Source organism: Podarcis vaucheri (assembly GCF_965113315.1).
Source record: "Podarcis vaucheri genome assembly, chromosome: Z".
In the NCBI taxonomy this organism is placed as follows: domain Eukaryota; kingdom Metazoa; phylum Chordata; class Lepidosauria; order Squamata; family Lacertidae; genus Podarcis; species Podarcis vaucheri.
In genome coordinates this window covers 37,606,815-37,623,482 of record NC_138758.1, presented here as the reverse complement: position 1 = coordinate 37,623,482, position 16,668 = coordinate 37,606,815, and the positions used below count along the sequence as shown (strand labels likewise).

The 16,668-nt window shown below is 49.4% G+C and overlaps 1 protein-coding gene across 3 annotated transcripts in view; it reads left to right on the top strand.

Annotated features, from left to right (window-relative positions):
• RALGDS (ral guanine nucleotide dissociation stimulator) overlaps positions 1-16,668 on the top strand; it is a 93,305-nt gene that overhangs the window by 11,580 nt on the left and 65,057 nt on the right. Inside the window, exon 1 of one of the 3 annotated variants that reach the window (XM_082207816.1) lies at positions 2,903-3,489. The exons of 1 other annotated variant lie outside the window; for it this stretch is intronic. In XM_082207816.1, the coding sequence (XP_082063942.1) occupies positions 3,319-3,489 (171 nt within the window). In that variant the 5' untranslated portion in view covers positions 2,903-3,318. Of the gene's footprint in view, positions 1-2,902; positions 3,490-12,482; positions 12,904-16,668 lie in introns of those variants that run through there. One more of the 3 variants, XM_082207818.1, reaches the window with a different exon arrangement.

The following is a 16,668-nucleotide window of genomic DNA, read 5'->3' as shown; positions in this document are numbered from 1 at the left end:
GAGAAGTCGCTTGCAATCTAAACTCTGAACGTAACAACAAAGGAAGAGAGAGAGGCTGGAGTAGCCAAGAGACCTCAGCTTATCGGTTGGTTATCTTTTTGGCCCTGGGGGAACATTTGGACTTTAATTATGCCTCTTGCTTGCCTGGGAGAAGTATCAAGAGGGGTGTGTAAGTATGTATAGGAACTAGCCTGCCATACAAATTAAATTCATGGCTCTCTCCCTTGTTTGCCTCTGGCTCTGCCCACCACTGGCAGGTGGCCCTCCAGATGTTGCTGGACTACAACTCTCATCATCCCTGACCCTTGGCCATGTTTGCTGGGGCTGGTGTGAGCTGTAGTTGAGCAACCTCTGGAGGTCCATAGGTTACTCATGTCTGGTTTAGGCATTGTTCTCACAAGCTCATGTCTCGGTGGTACAGGAATAGCTGTTGCATTCTGGGCCTCGCCTTCGGTTTATATTTTTAAAAAATAATAATTCATATTCCAGCCGTTTCATCTATGTCCCGTGTATATTATCTGTAAAGATATGCCATGGGGCCATATCCCACATTGCCCTGGGGCTGTGGTCACAGCACTAGTAATGGCAGGGTGTTCTGTCTGAAAAGAGGCTCTGGCATCGCCTCCAGGGACCTATTTTTGCAGGGGCAGAGCCTGGAATTCCGAGCAGGCCTCAAAGCCTGTCCTAGTTGCCATGGCAATATAGTGGGCTTTTTTTTTTAAGTTCGGCAAATGCATTCCGCCTTCTTCACAGCACTGACATGACAAACCTGGCAGAAGGACCTGGGGGCTTTGGGTATTGCGATCTGAACTCCCGTTTGCCCCCTTGAATGAGGCCTGAATGTGCTCACAAAAGCTGCCTGTATGGTTGGTTGGCTGGGGATTCAACACGACATTGCCCCTTTGACTCCAAAATGGAAGCACAAACACTTGATTGGTGCTAAACCATGAAGCAGTGTTGTGCACCCACTGGGCGTGTGAAATTCCTCCCAATTAATTAATAATAGTTGCCCACACAATACAGTTTCTTGGTTTCAAATAATTTAATGTGGTATACTCAGTGGTAATAGCATTTGCTTTGCACGCTGAAGGTCCCAGTGCCACAATAACAGCCATACTTCCAACATCTACAGACCAGGTTAGGACTGTCCCCTGCCTGAATGCAGGTAGGCCCTCCTTTTTCTCACAAGTCAATGAGGCAGCAACAATGCTTTCCAGTTTGAGACACTAGCACAGAGGAATGTAGGAAGACGCTGACAAACTGCAATTCCCAATATTATTTGGGCTAGGGATGTGCTTTAAATGTGCAATGTGTGCACAGCCTTGGATTCGTCTTGAGGGGCTGTTGTCGATCACTATACCTCTGGGATTCAGACCCTTTAAAAACCAGCCATCTTTTCTCTCCAGCAACAACCAGGCCTGGAATATCTCCTGCCCTTTTCCATCTCTGAGCAGCTGAATTTCCTCTCTCCATAGTTCTGAGCCTCTAGCACCTTGAGTTTTACTCCAGGAATCCGGGCAGAGCTCCAGAAAGGGGCCCAGTCTCAGGCAAAGCGTAGTTGATGCCGACCCATTAACAGGGAGGTCAGTCGAGGGCCTTTCCACCGCCTGGCATGTGTCCATCAAAGCAACGGAAAGCTCTCTGGGGATCCTGACCCACTTTCATCCTGAACACCCACCCCTCACTTTCCTTCCTTGTAAGTGAAATGGTGTGTAGAAATTCAGGCCAGCCCGGGGACATGGAAGGGATGTATATACCCTTGAAATGAACTTCCCTCTGCTTTCATTTCCCTCCCTGTGGGACAGCCAACTTGAGTTGGGATTGGAAGGAGGCCTTATGGAAGCAGTAGGGAGAGAGGCTGCCTTCCTCAAAGTTGAGGAAATGGAGGTTGAGTGGTTTCCTTATACTGTATAGCTATTTGCAACAATCCCCCTCCCCACCAGGTAGCAGATAATACACCACAGATACCACTTTAAACAGCCATGGCTCCTATTCCCCTCACAGAGCTGTGATTCTCAAGAGTTCCCTTGGAAGAGGAATTGATTGTTAAACCGTTTTGGAATTCTAGTTCTGGGAGGGGAATAGGGGAGTCTCCCAACCACTCTCAGCACCCATAGATATATTACGTACAGCTTACAGAATTAGTTGGTGCTATTGCAGTGGTTTAATGCATGGTTTGAATGTGGCCATTCTCCAGCCTCACACACATCCATACGTTCACACACATCTCTGTCCCTCTTTGAATATTAACAACATAAGAAGAGCCCTGCTGGATGAGGCCAGTGGCCCATCTAGTCCAGCATCCTGTTCTCAGTGGTGGCCCAGATGCCCCAATGGGAATCTTGCAGGCAGGACCTGATCCTGACAACAACTCTCTCTACTTGTGATTCACAGCAGCTGGTATTCAGAGGCACGGTGTGGAGGTAGATAAAACCAGCGGCGGATCATATGCCTGCGCTGCCCAGGGCGGGCGCACTCCTGAGGGGGCGGGGCGTGCTACCGAGAGGGGCGATACACGCTCCCGAGGGGCACGGAGTGTGGAGGGTGCCCTCCCAGGCACAGGATAGTGTCAGGTGTACGGAGTGGCACGCGTGGCCTGCAGCTGGGGGGGGGCGGTGCGAGCCACCCATGGGGGGGGCAGAGCGATCTGCCGATGGCGGACATCTGGCGCGCCACCTGCCTGCGACTCCCAAGCCTCTTCCAACTCCCGAGCTGTCAAAACGATCCGTCGAGGGAAGATGGGGAGCTGCGCCGCTTTCCCAGCGGCCTTCCCCCTTCATTTTGACAGCTCGGGACTCGGACGTCGAGGGAGGCTTGGGAGTCTCAGGCAGGTGGCACGCCAAATGTCACCCCCCCTCAGGGATGACACCCAGGTTGGACCAGCCCCACCGCACCCCCTTTCCTCTGCCACTGGATGGAACAGCCACCATGGCTAGCAGCCACTGACAGCCTTGTCCTCCTCTGTAAATTTATCAAATCCTCCTTGGTGGTCATCACTGCCTCTCGTGGGGAAAAAAATCCATATATTAACTCTGTGCCATGTGAAGAAGTAAGGTCCCTGCCCGCCTTCCCCCTGCACTTTTAAACATGTACCTCTTGCATTTAACGCTTCTGGAGCTTTTAGCTGGAGGGTTATGTTGTTGTGATAAACAGTCAGGTTGCCTAGTTCCTTAGCTCCTCCCTTGCCTGACTCCACGTTCCCGGTCACGGGGAGGGACATATTAAGCATGCTTCATCCAGGTGAGGCCATGTCCGTCAGGGAGTGTGAGTGCCGCGGTGGGGAGGTGGTGTTACTCATTGTTTTGGAAGGAGCGAGGCATGAAGAATGTGAGCGAGCTTCCTCGAGGATGGAAAATATCCAGGGCCAGGGCTACCCCACCAAAGAGGCAGGCATGTTCAAGAAAAGGGTCTTTTTGGAGGCGTTTCATGAAGGGAGAGGAGACTTCAGTTTCCGTGATGTTCCTGAGGAGCTACCAAGGCAGAAAGAAGGTCAGATGGGCAGCTGGGAGATGGGTGTGAGTGTGTGTTTGGTTGCTCTATGTCATCATTTCCCTGAAATGCTGTCTTCAGGGTGTCTGGGGCTATAATCCCATCAGCCCCAGTTAGCATAACTTATGGCAGCTCTGGTCTCCATGTATCTGAGGGGCAGCATTTTGGGGGATGCTTCTCTACCTTGGATTTGAGACTCTGGGTTTGAATCCCCATACTGCTTAAATCCAGCTTGATCCTTCTGTGGATTGTCCCAAACAGTTATGTGAACATCTGCCCACCCACCCCCTGCAAATAAAAAATGGGGAAGGTAATTTCTGTTGAACCATGGAAAGAGCTTCCAGCTCTGCTACTCAGAAAAACCCTTAAATGCTTTTCTATCAGATGTTGGGGTAGGAACTTGGGGGAGGAGACCCCTGTCCTCAGCACAATGGTGCACAGTCTCATCAAGTGCCCAGCAAGGGCGGAGGGGATTATGGCGGGAAGCTTAGCACAGACAGCAAGAATGGCTGATTGGCTAGGGCAGGATTGGATCCATTCCGCTTCTTACATAGGTCTGGTGTCGGAAGCCTTCAAAACCTCTATTCTGTTTTAGGTGTTGGCTGCTAGCACAGCTCCAGCTCTTAGCCCACCAAGAGTTTACAGTTCTCAGCGTTGACAGTGGGGAAGAGGAGGGAAGGGGATGGCTAGTCATCCTTCAGTTCTCCATTTATTTTACCCTAAGGCTGGTTACCGTATTTTTCGCCCTATAGGACGCACCGGCCCATAGGACGCACCTAGTTTTTTTGGGGGGAAATCAAGGGAAAATTTTTTATTTCCCCCCCAGGTTTGCGCAGCCATCCCCAAGCTAGAAGAGGGAGACGGAGCGCTCCGTCTCCCTCTTCTGCCTTCAGGGACAGCCTCCCTAGCCTCTGAGGGGCAGCGCACTGTGCTGCCTTGCAGAGGCTTTGCGCAACTATCCCAAGCTAGAAGAGGGAGACGGAGCGCTCCGTCTCCCTCTTCTGCCTTCAGGGACAGCTTGCCCGCTTCCCGCGAGCTTGTGGGGCTGGCGGGAGGAGAAGCAGGCTTGCTTCTCCCCCCCCCCCCAGCCTCCAGTTCAGGTCGGGGAATAGCGGGATGGCGGCGCTCTGCCATCCCCCTATCCCCCGAGCTTGTGGGGCTGGTGGGGGGGAGAAGCAGGCTTGCTTCTCCCCCTCCCAGCCTCCCGATCAGGTCGGGGAATAGCGGGGTGGCGGCGCTCCGCCATCCCCCTATCCCCCGAGCTTGTGGGGCTGGCGGGGGGGGAGAAGCAAGCTTGCTTCTCCCCCCCCCAGCCTCCCGATCAGGTCGGGGAATAGCGGGGTGGCGGCGCTCCGCCATCCCCCTATCCCCCGAGCTTGTGGGGCTGGCGGGGGGAGAAGCAGACTTGCTTTCCCCCCCCCCCAGCCTCCAGATCAGGTCGGGGAATAGCGGGGTGGCGGCGCTGCGCCTCCCCGCTGTCCCCAGCTTTTGGGTGCAGGCTGCTGCCCGCAAGCCTTGCGAGCCCGCGGGACATCCCGCCGGGCTTGCAAGACTTGGGATAGCTTCCTGAAGCCTGGAGAGCGAGAGGGGTCGGTGCGCACCGACCCCTCTCGCTCTCCAGGCTTCAACGAAAGCCTGCATTCGCCCCATAGGACGCACCCAGAATTCCCCTTCATTTTTGGAGGGGAAAAAGTGCGTCCTATAGGGCGAAAAATACGGTAGGTTTTATCAGCCTTTCGAGTGACTTCTGTCACCCTCCTACAAGTTCTCTTGTGTTGAGTCTTGTTGTTCAAAAAAGGGGTATGATTGAGAGATGTTCTTTTGTCTAAAACTCCCTCCTGAATTAGCGTGAATGAGCTGAGACCTTGACATGGATCTCCTCTGTGGGCAGAAAGCTGATCAAGATCTAGCAATAAATCTCTGAGTGATTTGAAGTAGATCAGCAAGTATTCTGAGCAGTGCTATTTTTCTAGGAAAAGAGGTGCCAGAACTCACCACAAACATCTCCCTTGTTCTCTGATTATGGCAATGGTGCCCACCTGAGAGGTGCCAGAACTGAGTTCCGATGAGTTCCAGCTCAAAAAAAAGCCGTGATTCTGACTAATTTGTTTTGGCCCCTCTAGACTGGTGTGGGGTTTTTTTGGGTGGATCTATTCTTCTGTGACATGTTATTGGCACAATAATAGCACATTAATGGTGGATTTATACTGGACCATCCACTGGTTGGCATCTCTAGGTGGGTGAGAGTGCCTTCTTGAACAATAAAAACCAATTAAGAAGACTGTGCATGCCACCCAGCAGAAGCTGGTTGCAAATTATAGCCCACCCACCACCACGTTAACCTTCATCTTGAAAAGCCACCCCATTACATCACAAGGGGCTTCCATCCATGACGTCACCAGAGCCCACCCTAGGTCTCAGGTTTGGGCCATGAAATCTCACTGTCTGGGATGCTCCTGACGTCACAACCCTATTCCTTACATTGGGCTATTTCTGTCCAAAGGGGTACTCTTGAGCTATACAGCATAATGAAACCAAGACAGAATGGATAAACCAGAACATCTGTGGGTTTATTGATTTAATTTTTTTTAAGGGAGAAAATTAGGAGGAAGAAGAAAGCTTTTTTTTAAAAAAAAAAAACCAAATCCATTGTGGCAATATAAAAAAACACCTTAGGAAAACTATTAAGGAGAGGTTGCAGAGTATTCTCAAAAGGTCGCAGAATAATGGCAGCGTCAAGCTTTTGTTCACACAATAAGGTTAAGGCTGAGACTATGATGCAGTCACAACCCTCTCTTGAAGATAAACGGATCATATACGCAAAGCACAGCATAAACTTCATGACGCAACCTGTTAAGTTGCCAAGCATTGTTTTGACTTTGTTTTATAGGGCTCAGACTGCAAAGGGTTGGCCTGGGTCATTTGAGTGCAAAGTATACACCTTCATCATGGAGATCTTTGGGGCCCTAGTGGAGTCTCTAGGACAGGGGTGGGAAATCTTAGGACTGGTGGCCCGATGTGGCCCTCCGTGCCTCTCTATTTGGTCCTTGGGACTCTCCCCAGGCCACACTCCTCAACAGTCCTTCTCTGCACCCTCCTTGAGTGCTTTTGGCATGGGTGGATTGTGTCCTTGAACCATGACAATACCGCTCAATCTGCATGGTTCAGCTGAGGAGGAGCAGTGTGGTGTGATAATATTAATATCATTATTAATAATAATAATAACAACAATAATAATATTTATTTATTTATTTATTTATACCCCGTCATTCCCGATTCAGGAAACTGGGCTCAGGGTGACTAACAACAAATTTAAAACACTCAATTGATGCTACAAAAAAACAAAACAACAACAGCAAAAAATCCAGCATAAAATATGATATAGCGTAAATAACAATAGAATCAAAAATAAATTTAGGGGGGAAATCCATCCAATAAACATTAGATGATCACCAGGGCTAGCTGGCTAAATTAGTCCCACTTGGGCCAGCGAGGAGACCAGGGGAGAACCAGCTGTGGGATCCCAAGGCGGGCAATCTTCACAAAAAGGGGAGGGGGAAGGAAGGAAGGAGAACAGAAGATCAGGCCAGGTTCAAATTGAAAGCCAGGAGGAATAGTTCTGCCTTACAGGCCTTACGGAAGGAAGTTAAATCCTGCAGGGCCCTGGTCTCATGGGACAGAGCATTCCACCAGGTCGGAGCCATCATTGAGAATCTAACTTCCTTAGGGCCCGGGACCTCTAAACTATGATTATTCATGGACCTTAAGGTCCTTTGCGGGGCATACCAGGAGAGGTGGTCCCGTAAGTACGAGGGCCCTAAGCCACAAAGGGCTTTAAAAGTCAAAAACCAGCACCTTAAACCTGACCTGATACTCCACCAGGAGCCAGTGCAACTGGTAAAGCACTGGGTGAATATGCTCCCAAGGCAGAGACCCCGTGAGGAGCCTTGCTGCAGCATCCTGCACCCGCTGGAGTTTCTGGGACAGTTTCAAGGGCAGCCGTGCGTAGAGCAAATTACAGTAGTCAAGCCTGGAGGTGACCGTTGCATGGATCACTGTGGCCAGGTCGGGGTGGGAAAGGTAAGGGACCAACTGCTTGATGCAGCGAAGGTGGAAAAATGTCGCCTTAGCTGTTGCTGTAACCTGTGCCTCCTGTGTAGTGGTTAGAATGTCAGATAAGGACTTGGGAGACAAGGACTCAAATCCCCACTCAGATGTGAAGCTCTAACCTACAGCACAGGGTTTTGTGGGGCTTAAATGGGGGGGGGGGGAAGGAAAAAGTGGCACAAAGTGACATCTCTTGGGGTCAACCCCCAGTGGCTCTAACAGCACACAGCACAGTTTTATGTCTGTGTGTATGTGCCTGCCTGCCTGCCACAGATGACGTGAGATTCCTCTCTCCACGCCTGGAGGCCAAAGACATTCCTCAACATCAGCTGTTCTGCTAGCAAAGGCTTTCTGGATTTCCCAGCAAAAGGGGAGGGGAGTGGCTATGAAAACTTAACACATTCAGCATTCAGGGACACTTCAGGTGAAAGTCTGCTGAGTCGAACTGGTGTTATCAGGAAGGATGCAAAGAGATTGTGCTTTGGCTGCATGCTTGCCATACATTTAAACCCTGCGGTTTCCCACAAAGTATCCTGGGAACTGTAGTCCCCCCCCCCATCAAGCTGCACTCCCCAGCAACTTCAGTTCCCAGGATCCATCAGATTGAAATAAGCAAGAGTGGGACCAGCCCTTGCCTTTTGAGATATGATTTGTTTGTTTATTTATGTGCCGTGCAATTGCCAAGGTGACTTCTAAACTTTGCTCAGTTGTTCTAAGAAATCAAAAGATCAGTGGTTAAAATCAGCGCAGTTGATTCAGAATGCTATCCGACTGTATCCAAACATAGATGAAAAACTGTGGCTTGATCTCAGGAACGATCACACAAAAGTTGGTTAAAATCAGTGCGGTTTTGAAAGGTTCAGTCTCACATCTCGATTCAAAATGGTGTCTAATGGTTCTCTCCTCATGTCATCTTGACAACAACCACCCTGTGAGGTAGGTTAGGATGAGAGAGGCAGTGACTGGCCTGAGGGCACCCACTGAGCTTTGTGGACAAGGGAGGAAGATTTGAACCCTGGTCTCTCCCATGTCTTAGTCCAACTCTGCAACCACTACACTATACTGGCTCTTTTTTCAGTTTGTTCCCATCTCACCTCTGATGCTAAACTATACTGCATATGGTGTGCAGGGCAGCTGTGGCATGGCTTCTCTGAAGCTGCCTTGCGGACCAAATGCAGAAGCCTGGCAGGCTTGAGATTCACCATAGCTGATCTAATGATTAAATCCATTAAAGCCTGGAAGCCTAGTCATTAGAGGTGCTAAATGAGGAATTTAGCTGCTGGCTGTGCTCTCCAAATCAGCATCTTTACAGCCTCCTAGAGATTCCCTACCACCACCTGCAAAACAACTGATCTTATTGTGCACAAGGGGGCCGTATCCTGCATTGTAGTGTGCTCCATCAGCACAGCAACTTTGCATGTGGCTGTCTCCATGGAGACAGTACGTGGTACTCGCCTGGCGGATGGAGGGGAACTGGGGAAACCCAAAGCCGTCTGCATTTTTTTCTTTCCTGGAGCTGAAGCAGCAGCAGCCGCCGCCGCTGATGTCTGTAAGATATTTTGGTGCTGGTTGGCTTTGGATGGGGGTGGGTAAAAAGCCCCCCTCCTCCAGCAAGTGCTAATCATGCTTCTGGATCCCTGAGAAAAACCTAATGTGTTTCCCCCCTTCTTTAATGCTCGTTATCTGTTTGTTTTGCATTGCTAATTGATGTCTGTACCTATTAAGAGGCCAGCCAGCATTGTGTAAGGTCTTGATTGCAGATTAATTTTGCATGCATATTCTGGACAGCATGGCAGTATTCCATTGGGGATTACGATTTGGAGTGGACTAGCAGATCTATGTGGTTTCCCACTCACCCTCCACCCCCTTCCTCTGCCCTTGAAAAAGGCCCAGTTCACACACAAATGCGCATCACTCAGCAACCTACTGACGGTTGAGCGTGTGAATGGTCTCCCACTTTTGTGGGAGATCCAAAACTTCACCCATTGTCATATAATCATAGGATTGTAGAATTTGCAGGGACCCCAGGGACCATCAAGACCGCCCCTATGCAATTCTGGAATCACAGCTGAAGACTCCCTGAAAGAGGGACACCTAACCTCTGTTTCATAGCCTCCAGTGAAGAAGAGTCCACCACCTTCTGAGAAAGTCTGTTCCACTGTGGAAAGTGTCTTGCCACCAGGAAGCTCTTCCTAATGTTTACTTAGAATCTCTTGTCATTTGAATCTCTTGGTTCAGCTGGAACCTCTGGTAGCTGTGGAACCACCATTCCCTTGTTGGCCACCCAACCACACCAACCTAGGGGATGGGCACACTGGGAGACCATCTGAAACAGAACTTAAGGTGCAAGCAGGATGGTGTAGGATGGTGTAGGAGCAGGTGCTGTCTGTGATGGTTGGTACCTGTTGCGAGAGAGGTAGGGCAGAAGGCAGGGAGCCCAACAGTAGGCAACACCAGGGCCAATGGCAGGCAAAGCCAACTAATTCTAGTTTTCTCCCTATCCTCTCTCTTCCTGAGAGGTTCAAGGGGCAACACTTACACTAAGGAGGAGGAAGCTGATAGGCAGGGCCACCCCCTGGACTGGTTGTAAGAAAGAAACCAGGCAGGTAGGGGCTGGCTGAGGGCAGACTAAGGTTGGTGGGGCAGTTCTCTCAGTTGTCCTAATGGACCAGTCTCCACTCCAATGAATGGATTGGGCCCATTAATATATACAAAAGGTTTGTTGCTAACCAAACTGTTTACCATGCAGAACAGTGGTTATAACAGAATAGTGACTGAGTGGATTCTGTGCCCAACTACATCTTTTTATAGCACGTTCAGGTCAGACAACGAAAAACAAATTTGCCAATGGCACTTCTTGGCTCCTGGACAAGATTGTGTTCTATCCCCTTCCCACTGACCCACCTTGGAAGGAGGATGCTTAGGGCCCCTAGACAATTCAGAAGGGGTGGGGATTTCCTCAAAACAAGTGCCCCTTGTTGCTTTTGGCCAAGTTTGTTTCCATAGCCCCCTTGCTTAAAAACCTTTTGATTCTGCCCTCTGACACGAGAGTATGTAACAGGGAAAGGAAACAGCCTGTGGATCATAACAATGCATTTGATGACGGAAATCCGGCAACATTCTCATTAAGACTGAAGTCCTATATAACCACTTTACCTGGGAGTTAGTCCCACTGAAACACAATAGGAATCGCTTCTGAGCAAACAAATTGTGCTTTCAAGTTGTGGGGAGGCATAATCAGTAGTGGGGATCAACTACGTTCTGGAACATGCACTGGGCAAGTCATTCTCTCAGCCTCAGTTTCCCAGCTGGGAAATGGGTATGCCAATTGCCTATTGTGGTCTAGTGGTTAGAAAGCCGAGTCTGTAGTGGATAACATCGAGTACGAATCTTGAGAATCGCGAGTGGGGAGAGTGCTGTTGCACTTGGCTCCTGCTGGTTAGTCACTTCGAGGGCAGGATGCTATCCTCTGTGAGTTTCTGGCCCAATCCGGCAGGGAATTTCTTACGTTCTATCTCCTCTGTATACCAAATGTAGAGAATTGCAAATAGGATAACACTGTTGCAGTCAGGTTCTGCTTGCAGTCTTCTCATTGGGGGCACCTGGTTGGCTAGTGTAAGAACAGGATGCTGGATGATTGGCCTGATCCAGCAGCCAGGCCGGTTTTCTTATGTTCATGGTTAATGGTCTGGGATGATGGGAGTTGTAGCTAAAGGTGGACAAATACGTCAATTTCAGCTTCTCCTTTTTGCAATCTTAAGCTGAGATCGCCACGTTTTTGCATCAGTTTGTGAATTCATTATTTTCTAAAACTGCCAACATTTCAGTGCAATTTCTCTTAATAAACATGTTGCAAGTGATTTCTCCTAATGCAGCTGGTGTGTAGGGACCCGTTAGTGAGTCACAGCCTGATCCAAGGTTGGGCACAGCAGGAGCATTGCCACCATGCAAATATATGGTGGAAGATTAATAAATGGGTCTCCAAATACATGTTTGGGTTAGAAGTGGGTCCTAGGTCTGAAAAGGTGGATGACTGCTGCCTTAATATACTGCATTTTATATGTTACTTTAACCAATATAGTCAATTCTATGTCACTTCCCCCTAAGTTGAGGCATTTTTGTAAACATTATTCGGTTGGCAAACCACACTACAAAATTTGGAAGACTGTGAATTCTGAAGGGTTGCTGAGGTTTGGTTTGGTTTGCATATTATTTGAGAAACTGCGAATCCTTGTAGCTTCTCATTAAAATTCAAACTGAACTGAATGTATCCCTAGCCATAATCTGGCAACATCTGGAGGGCGATCAGTTCCTTCATCCCTGCTTGAGACCGAATGATGAAGGCATCTGTGCCATTTGCAAATGCAGTGCGTGTTTACAAAACTGGGTGCAAATAACACGTACCTTTTTTTTTTTTGCGTGGACAATGCACCGTATTCGGGAATCTCCCTGGCCTTGAACAGGTATGAATTATTCAATCTTCTCTCCCCACTCACCATGGTGCCCTTGGGATCTAAGGATGTGATCCTTTGGAAAACAATAAAAGGATGCACTGCGGAGAATGGAGGGGGCCGCGGGTGATGGTGGCTGCGTCGACCACCCCTCCCCTCGACCCCCTTTCCAGCTCTCCTGCTTTTGCCTGCAACGGAGGACTGCGGGGAAACCGCTGGGTCTGTTGCCGCAGACTTCCAACAGCCAACTGAAGGCGGGGGGGGGGGCAAACCTGTTGTGCTTTTGGAGGCAGACATTGCAACGTCTTGGTGCGATGCAAGTGCCAGGCATGTAGATGAGTACAGGGAGCTGCATGCAGGAGGCGCTTGAGCGGTAGCAGAGCGAAGGGACAGCAGGGCAGCCGGGAAGTGGGTGTGAGACGAAAGGGGAGCACCCTACACGCTTTGCCCAGAGAGGGGGCTCTCCCTCTCTCTGTGTGTGTGTCTGTGTGCGTGTGTGTGTGTGACTTTGCGCCTGGACACGCACACGGAAACCTCTCCCTGCTGACTCCCCTTTGATTTGCCAAGGAGAGGAAATAAGAGGAAACCTTCGCTTGCAGCAGTTACAGACACAGCATCTCGTTGATGAAGATGCTTCCAAGGCAGTAAGGGTATCAGCTGCAGGGACCCAGAGGACTTTGGCTGGAGAAAAGCCAGAACTCTGGGAGGTGGACAGGAGGAGGAGGAGGAGGAGGAGGAGAGTCTCTCACCCTGCTGGAAGATGGAGGCCAAACCTTTGTTCAATATGCAGAAGGCGCTTGTGCAGCCCTTCCAGATGTGCATGCTGGATATTCCCCTGAGCGTGCAGGACGACGACGTGAGTATTGCCCACGTGCTAGGTGGGGGAGCTCTGGGGTGGTGGTGGCGGCAGAGTTTGGGCTCCAGAGACTCTGGATGCTTTGGGGTGCCAAAGGGCTCATTTGACTGCCCGGTTTTCTTTCTGCCTCAGAGGCTTCCTGGGTTCTAATAGTTGAATGTTGAAGCTGAATGTTGAAAGATTCAAGACAGCTGTAGAACTCACTCCCACAGGAGGCAGTGATGGCCATAAACTTGGAGGGCTTAAGAAGAGGACTGGACAAATTCACGGAGGAGAGGGGCTATCGAAGGCTGCTGTTCACAATGGCTGTCCACCATTAGATGCAGCAATGCTTCTGAATGCCAGTTCCTGGAAACCACAGGAGGGGAGAGGGCTCTTGCACTCAGATCCTGCTTGCTGGTTTCCTATGGGCACCTGGCTGGCAGTTGTGAGAACAGGGTGCTGGGCTGGATGGGCCATTGGCCAGATGCACATGGCTTATGAATTTTGGGTGGAGTGATGGAAAATCAAAATTTCATACACATATTGGTGGATGTGCATCGTGCTCTTTTGCTCTTGGGCAAAAGAAATTCCCTCTCAGTTAGATCCACCTCCCGCTCCATTTGCCTTGCTCTGATGCCCCATGCAGCATTTGCCCAAAGCACCTTGCCTCTTGGCCAACGTTAACTTAGAAAATTACCAAGAAGCTCTGAGGGGTAGCGTGGACCTCCGTAACAGCAGGTGTCGTTCGGCTTTGAAGTGCCGTCGTATGAGAGATATGGCTTTACTTTCTTAGAAAAGAAAGCCACTGGGAAGGTTTCTCCCAGAGTTTCCAACATTTGTAGTCACTACCTGAAGTGTGCCGTAGATTATGGAAACCAGGAATATGCCTTGCACCAAGTCAACCCCTCATTGGTCTGCCTAGCTCAGTCTCTTGATAGCTGTCACTGGTAGTGCCCGTCCAAGTGTCAGATGGGGGGCAGTCTTTCCAGACCTAGAGGTGCCATTGGAGATTGAACCTGGGGGCTTCTGCATGCAAAGCAGATGCTCTATCGTGGAATACAGCCCCTTCCCCTAAGAATAGTGAGGTTCCAGTCCTCATGTTTCTGAAATTGAGAGTTGACTTAAGTAGGAAGCTGCCTTATACCAAGTCAGACAATTGCTGCATCCAACTCAGTACTGTCTACACTGACTGGCAAAGGTTCTCCAGGGTTTCAGGCAGTGGGTCCCTCCCAGCATACCTGGAGATGTCATTGGGGTTTGAACCTGGGATCTTTTGCATGCAGAGTAAATGCTCTCTACTACCTAGCTTTGCCTATTTCTCCCTGAGCGTCACTATTTACTTCTGCAGCACTTGGGAGCATTCCCGTTTGAGCTGCTTGGAGATGGGCCAAGACAGGGTGGTTGAGGGAGTAGAATTTCAGAAGTGGAATTCTGTCCGCAGAGCAGAATTGTCCCTCCAGGCAGAGCTATAAATTACTTTCTTTTTGCTGGATCTTCCGCTGGACTCTCCTCCAAGCTTTTCTGCTGGTTGCTGCTGTATGACTTAAGGAGGGGAGTGGGGCAGGAATCCAGTTACTTCCAGCCCCAGATCTATCATGGTTATTAACTTGCAAAAATCCATGTCATTGTAATGGTGGGGGACAGGTGTCAGGAGGTGGTGGTGGTGACAGAGGGAAACCATGCATTTCAGTAAACTTCGGGAAGGGGGGAGTGCAATATGACTCCATGAGTGCTCTGCATAAACACACATAGTGTGCTTTTCAGGAAAGGCATGGCCAGCATCAGGGTAGGAGGAAGTGAATGTGTCCATTTCAGTTTCTCGTTTTTCCAATCTGAAATTCAGTTTTTGATTTAAAGAAACAAAACAAAACCTAGGAGCTCCGATTCCTGCTTGTTCCACTTGCCAACCCCACCTCCCCTCCAGCCCCTTTGCCAACTGCCTGTCCCCCCAAACCCCCTCCTTATACACCTCACCCACCCCTAACCTGTCCCCTCACAGTTTCCCACAACCGCAACCCCTTTTGAAGGAGGGGAAAGTACTTTACAGAGCAGTTTGCCAAACTGCTTTGTGGAGCACCTTCCCCAGCTGTTAAAAAGCTCACTTGGGCCACCTGTAGTGCAACTGTAGCATGATGACAGCCTTACATTTTTATGTATAGAGGAAGAAAAAGAAAATAGTTTCATCAGCATTTTAGTGTGAATTCTTCCTGGTATACCCTTTTTTTGTATGGAATTTTACTGAATACACGTAACTCGCAATTCAGCTTTACACACTTGGCAAAAAAGGAGATAGCAGAAAGAGGGTGGGTGTCCACGAAAAAAGACTTTGGCATTAGCAGCCCCACCGACTATTGAACCCAATGTGTTTTGACTTTGTGCGATTCTGTCTTTACGCGCCATCCTCAGAATGTAACTCCCATTCGCCTGTATACACATTTTTGCATGGTATTTCCCCAAATATGACATTGCTACTTTCAATAATATATGCTTTTTTAATGCACACTTTACTTTACCATGTGCATTTTTTAAATGCATGACATGACTGGACAACTGCATTGCAAAATTCAGAGAAGGAATTTCAAAGGATGACTGTGTGTTCTGATTCATGTATTGTTTTTCAAAGGATGACTGTGTGTTCTGATTCATGTATTGTTTTGGCAGGTGAAAATTAGAATGGAAGCGAATATCTCCTCCCCCCCCCATCAAGTGTAGAAGCACTAAGATTTCCATGCACCTATTCAGAGGGAGGGCAATTATTCTTGCCCTCTCTCTGAATTGGCTCTGTGAAAATACCATGTGAAATCTACCAAGCAGCCAATGTAGGACAAGATCAGTTTTGGCACAGGGCATATGAAAACCTTTGACTTTTGGTGTGGCTGTACAGAGTTCCCTGGGAAGAGGGGTTTATTGTTAAACCACCCTGGGAACTGTAGCTCTGTGTGAGGAGAGAATAGCTGGTCTCCTAACATTTCTCAGCACCCTGTACAAACTACAAGGGTCTACGGGTTATTTTGGGGTGGCGCGGGGGGGGGGAGTGGGAAGCCATGACTCTTTAAAGTGGTATGATACTGCTCTAAATGTATTATGCAGGTGGGGCCTGTGTTTTGCTACGAGGGTCCTCCTTTAATAGATGAAATTAGAGGAGTGAGAGAAATATGCAGGCAGAAGGAGCTAGATTCAATGTCTGGCATCTCCAGTTCACTGGAAAGGGCAGCAGGGACACCCCAGACACCCACTTCCAGTTAGAATAGATGACAGTGAGCCAGATGAGAAAATAGTGTGACGTCATAAAAGGAAGCATCCTATTCCTGCAGGAACACTTCATCATGCAAGGGTGGGGAAAGCTGGCAGGCCAAACAGAAGAGAAACGTCTAGGGGCCAATGTGTCCATCAAGGCCTATCTCTCTGGCTTTTGGGGACTGTCTATAGGCCATGCCCGCTCTGGAGCCACGCACCTCACCTGCTTCATAAATTCACATTACTTGCTCCACTCACTTTTGCCTCTGGTCCTGCCGACCACTATCATGTGGCCCCTGGAGGGAGGCATGCCTGGATGGAAGATAGACAGCTGTGTGTGCAGAAATGTACATATTGTACAAGAGTTAAAAATTTGCATTAGCTGCTTGGCCCCCATGTGCCTTCTGTTCTGGCTTGCCACAGGTCGTGTGGCCCCTGGGTGGTTGTCCACAAGGGAATGTGGCCCTTAGGCATGCAAAATGTCCCAGGTTCAATCCCCAACAGCATCTCAAGGCTAGGGGTGGGAGAGACTCCTGCCCCAAATCC